This window comes from Seriola lalandi, unplaced genomic scaffold (assembly GCF_002814215.2).
Source record: "Seriola lalandi dorsalis isolate HSWRI2012SDOR001 ecotype SW California unplaced genomic scaffold, Sedor1 jcf7180002054940, whole genome shotgun sequence".
NCBI lineage: Eukaryota > Metazoa > Chordata > Actinopteri > Carangiformes > Carangidae > Seriola > Seriola lalandi.
The window spans coordinates 477,353-483,005 of NW_019525491.1; the positions used below are offsets into that span (position 1 = coordinate 477,353).

Sequence of the window (5,653 nt, forward strand, 5' to 3'; positions counted from 1 at the left end):
GGTGGGGGCTGATAGCATTGCTAGGAATTTAAACAAAAGTATTTTTTTCTCTCTCAAAGCTGCCATCTTTCAGTCTGACGGTTACTGTAAACATCATTCCAGCACACAGCATTATAAGACATGCTACTCCACATTCCTTTGGCGCTTTTAAAAGATGGAAAATTGTCTAAAATATTCTGTGTTTACTGTGTCTGGAAAAAACGGAGCATTTACATCAAAGTGTGTTGTGTTTTAAGTGCTCGAAGGTTAGAAAAAGGTAAATCTCAGATCACGTCCTTCACTCTCCACAAATAACGTGAGTTTATTTCTTGTGTGTGTGTGTGTGTGTGTGTTGTCACTTCTGTGCCACTCACCACAGCTGCCAATTAATCCAATTTCACAAATAAACACGTATCTTGAAAAAAAACCCAGATAAAATATTACTTTCTTTGCCAGAAATACTCATGTAGAATGATGTAACAATATCAATGTTTAAAAAAAGCACCCACTGTGAAATCTCACTGCCCTTCACAGCGATATAAAAAGCCTTCAGGGATGTTGCAATAGACCTTTCTCAATTTAAAAACCACTGACCTTAAAAGCAGTCTTCACGCTTTGGGTTTGTATATAAAAATGCATACCTTGGCAGTATGCAGAGAAGGGAATGTACTCTATGTCCAACCAAACGCTGCTACCTGCAGCATTTCTCTTTTAGGCAGTACGATATTCAACGTGCACATCATCAAATTCCAGTCGGAAGCAGGACGTGAAGGCGCTTTTACCTTTTCTTCACAGTGCAATAAAGACATGAAATAGATCCTGTTTGGGTTTTTTTTTAAAATATAGTCCTCATTTTATTAACAGAGGCCAAATAAAACTCATCACATTTTATTTACAAAAGGGAGGCAATAAATATCTTAATAATAGTCATAAAATTATTTTTGCTTACATTTGTTTAAAAAAAAAAAAAAAAAAATCATAAATGTGTCATGTTGTTAGTAGCGACTCATACAAGAACCTGCCAGCAGACAGGTGAATACATACTACTGGTGAAAAGAGGCCGGAGTTGGTCGTCAGTGAGAGGAGGAATGGTAGAAGCACAGACTTTTCCCTTTAGGATTCAGACACAAACTCTACCACACGTTGCGAACAACGTTCCCTGAATCCTGGACAAGTTGGGTCATCTGGGGTTTTTTTTTTATTTTTTATTTTATTTTTTTTTAAAGGGAAAGTCTTAATTGTCATGTGGGTTTATGAAGTGATCAGCTGCAGCGTTGCCTGTGTGTGGATCACTGATGTGAACAAAACAAGCGCAGGGCTGCACGCTCCCAAAAAAAAAGCATCTTTGAGACTTTTCATCCAATGAGAGTGAAAGGAGCGAAGATGAGCTCAGAGAAGATAAAAAAGAAAAAAGGATGATTTTGGAAGAAGAAGAAGAAGAAGAAGAAGAGCCCAGATCAAGCTCAGTGTCGACTGAAAGGTTCTTGAGATTAACTGAACCAAGACAGTCAGACTAGGTAAAGATAAACTTAAAAAAGAACAAGGAGGTAGAGGAAGTCTTCGTCGCCAACCCCCAAATATTAGCTAGCTCACACTCAAAGAATCAAGGCATCCTTTTCTGGAACAACTGTTTAACACATGCGATGAAGAGCTGTTGGAAAAACGAGTCCAAATGGAGACAAAAAGGATTAACATCCATCTCGCACGTGTGATGAAGCTGGAAGACTCTGTGGAATTATGAATCACATCAGCTGTTATTTTTTTGTTTATATTGGGTTTTCTTTTTCTTTTTTTTTTTTTTTTTTTTTTTTTTCTTTTTTTTTTACTGTTTAAACAAGACTAAAGCCACGGCTGGTGCCTGACTAGTCAAAGCATGTCGTGTTTTAGCTGAATCACAAGCTGCATGGAAATGTCAAGGAAATCACACACAGTACTCGGAGGGTTCAGCGCATTCCAGGAGCCAACGAGTGAAGCTGAGGTTGAGAGACATATGGAAAAAGAGAGAGAGAGAGAGAGAGAGAGAGAGAGAGATAGAGAGAGAGAGAGAGAGAGAGAGAGAGAGAGACCTGTAAAATATTGCACTCAAAGCTACACAGTTATCCCGGCAGCACAGTGTCACCTGCGACTGCCACCTCTCTCTCTCTCTCTCTCTCTCTCTCTCTCTCTCTCCGTTCCCGTCTCCATGGTGTCTGATTCCAGTGGAAAGTATGGGATCCGCGTTGTCAGGGGCAACACAAACAAAAACCGACAGGTATTCCAATAAATCTCTAGTTGGCTGATTTTTATAACATTGCGTCCGCTCCTGCTTCAGCCCCCACACTGTCAAAAAGAAAGTATGCCTTCAGCTTGCAGTTCAAACGTAGCTGAGGACGACGGCGACAGGAATTCTCTCAGAAGTCCTTTAGTTTATCCAGTATAAATAACATGACAGACACGTTAGCACAATGACATCAACCCAGAAGAATCCAAGAGTTAGGAAATATTCAGTCATCCTGAAATACAAAAATAAAACATCTTTGACTTTTTTTTTTGTTTTTTTTTTTGTTCTTTTTGTCTGTCTTTTTCTTTTACAGAAGTGAAGTCTTTAAGGTGATTCTTTTAAGACAAGAAGCTTGAGATTTTCAGTTACAGTTTGTTTTTTTTGTTTTTTTCCTCCCCCTCGAAGGAAAATTAGTGCTGTCCCATTGGTCCCATCAGTTCCTCTTGGGGTTGGGTTTTAATCGCCGAGCCCTTCGTGTCCGCTTAGTTACTGTGGTGAAACGAAACTCCTCCAGCGGGTCCACCCTGCCCTTTGGCTGCCGCTTCATGAAGTGGACTTCCTGTTGCCTCTGCGTGGTCCGCGAGCCTTTCTTGGGCCGCCCCTTCCGGTTGAAGCCGAGGTACCATCCTTTGTACTTGGCCGACACGAGAGCTGTGTAGTTGTTCTCCAGGAATTCCTCGACAAAGACGCACTCCTGCTTCCTTCCATCGGGCTGAAAGGAGGAAAATAAATTAGGACATTAATTAATTATTAACATAGCAGCACGGCCTCTTGTGTAACTAACAGTCGGGCTTGTTTCCATTGCGTCAGGGCATTGTGGCTCAGAACGGTTCGCTTCTATGACGGCGTTTTTGCATGTGTAAAATGAGCAGCTCGTTACATGATGTTACGTGATGTTATAATGAGAATATATCATGGAGAGGTTAGCTATAAGATACATTTAGGCAAGTAAAATGTCATTGAAGGATAAGGTTAGCGTAGCTTGTTTTCACTCACAGTAGAAAAGATTAAACCTAAGGTAAACAAAACCTGTTAAATGTAAAAACCTTTACATGCAAAAAACTGTTTCACATTTTGGGTAATACGCGTATTTGCTTCCCAAGTTCCATATCAGTCCCATTTCTGTAGGCTAAATGTTTAGCTAATGCTAGGACCTGGTTAGCTGAGGAAACAGGTAGCCTCGCGCACACCCAGGTTGTAGCTTTTCATGAAGGTTATGTGCTGGACTACTTCTTTGCCACGAGCCGTGACTTCTTGGAGTCACCGTTAGTTGCCTGGCAACACAGCAGGAAGTCAGGAAGGTTTTTGACCTTTGGGCAGAGCCAGGCTAGCCGTTTCCCACAGCTCCCAGTCCTTTGGCTAAGCTAAGTACTTCCTGACTGTATAGCTTCATAATCGGTAGATAAACACTTTGCAGATAAAGGAATCTTCTCATTTAACTCTTAGCAAGAAGATGAATAAGTGTGTTTCCCAAAATGTCGACCTATTGCTTTAAGATATAAAACTATATATTCAATAAGATGTGGCTTCATATTTTTTTGAAAATATGCTGGTGTGGATTTAATTAATTGTTCATGAGATATTAAAGTGATTTACATATTCACATCAAGCACTGATGGATTCTGTTACTGTGCGGTACTGATACATGTCACGGCACACAGTGGCTGTCACGCAATGGAAAAACCTTGGATATATTCTAAACTAAAAGTCTGAAAATATGGTTCTTTATTAGGATTACACCTCACTGTCAACGGCTTTCATGGAGACTTTTTAGACAGTTTGTGGATTATCCAGACTAACCAGATATTGTTTCTGTAGAAAAACAAATTGGGGTGCCGAAGAAAAATAATATCAATAATGTGAAAAGACCCTTTCAAAAGTCTTGATATCAACGCTGGAGAATTTAATTGCTTCTGTCCAAACTTCTGTGATTTACAGTACAACTTATTGTTATCATTATTCAAGCTGAAAGCTAAAGACATCAATAATTTAAACGTCATTTTATCCGGTTTCTTTTATAAAATAATCCTACAGTGGTTTAAAGGAGGAAGTCAAAGAGCATTTTTTAAACAAATGAGGCCCCTGCAAGTAAAACTCAAAATGCATGTTCCTAACAGATGACCATGATGAGAGAGTGAAAACTTGTGTGAATTGCTGCAGCCCCACCAACGCTGACAGCATGAGTTATTAACGCAAGAAAATCACACGTGTGCCTCACGAAGAACAGTATACGTTTTCAAATATTAACTTCTTTTCCATATCGACGCGGCCTGTCCACAGAGTCACATGCAGTCACATCCTGCGCTTGTGGCCACCTGGTGTGACTAAGTGATATAATTGCAATGGCATTCCTCCTAAGTGACCATTAGTCTCTCAATGCATTGTGGTGATTGCAGTCCGTAATTGACTGATCGAGTGTCAAAGGAGTAGGCCGATTACGTAATGGAAGAATGGCTGTGAGTTATCAAAGGGGTTTTGTTAGGGTGTACAAAAACAGCAGGAGAAAGCAGATCTGAGGCTGCGTTCAATTCAGCCTGGATTAAGAGCTGCCTTAAAAATATTCATTTTGGTATTATCGAAAATGTGCAGTTCAGTTTTGTCGCTGGAAATATTGAACTTTGACCGAAGGATTGGTCGTTTAAAAAAACCGACACTCACCCTTCCGACTATTTTGCCTTTCTCGTTCATGCAGATGTAATGTTCGCTCTCTTTTCCTTTTATTCGGATGTGGCTCCCAAAGGTTTCTGTCTCAACCACAAGAAGAGCTGGAGAGAAAAAAGAAAAGAAAAGAAAAGAAAGACTCTGTCAAGGGCATGTATAAATCTTTTTCGCTCACATAAATATGGCTTAAGGATGTCCATACATTTAAACAAAACTGAACAGAAATTCCCAACATGGTCAAGACTTAAAAAGGATGTAATTCAATTTCCAGCCCCGAGAATGATCCCTGCAAACTGGGGTATTTAAAAATCAAAGAGTAAACTCCTAGCTATTTGTGCACTAATGAAATAGTTACAGTTTGTGGTAATTAAACTAATACTTTATGAATACGTTGCCAGTTTTCTTCATATACATCACCACAAAGCTGTCAACCACCATTAGTATTAGTTGTACCGGAGATTAAATTCCCTTTAATCTCATTAAGGATTGTGGGAAATAATTTATTTTATTCATTGAAAATAAACAATTTATGAAATTCTGTAAGAAACAAAAATAGTTGAATTATGGGTCTCCAGAGCAAATAACTAAAAAGGTATATGACGTGTAATTTCACTTCACTGAAATATCACCAAAACAACAACAACAACAACCACCACCTTCACGTCATCCTGACACAGCAGTAATCCACCCCAAAGACGTATCCCGGCGGCTCTTTTTATTTTTCGATCCCCCCCCACCCCGCCACCCCTCCCC

General features: G+C 39.7%; 1 protein-coding gene across 1 annotated transcript in view; it reads right to left on the reverse strand.

The window, feature by feature from the left end:
* Positions 1 to 807: 807 nt before the first annotated feature.
* fgf24 (fibroblast growth factor 24) overlaps positions 808 to 5,653 on the reverse strand; it is a 13,590-nt gene continuing 8,744 nt past the window's right edge. Inside the window, exons 4-5 of the mRNA XM_023393605.2 lie at positions 4,898 to 5,004; positions 808 to 2,951 (exon numbers count right to left, since the gene is read on the reverse strand). Coding sequence (XP_023249373.1) covers positions 2,673 to 2,951; positions 4,898 to 5,004 — 386 coding nt within the window. The 3' untranslated portion in view covers positions 808 to 2,672. The remainder of the gene's footprint in view (positions 2,952 to 4,897; positions 5,005 to 5,653) is intronic.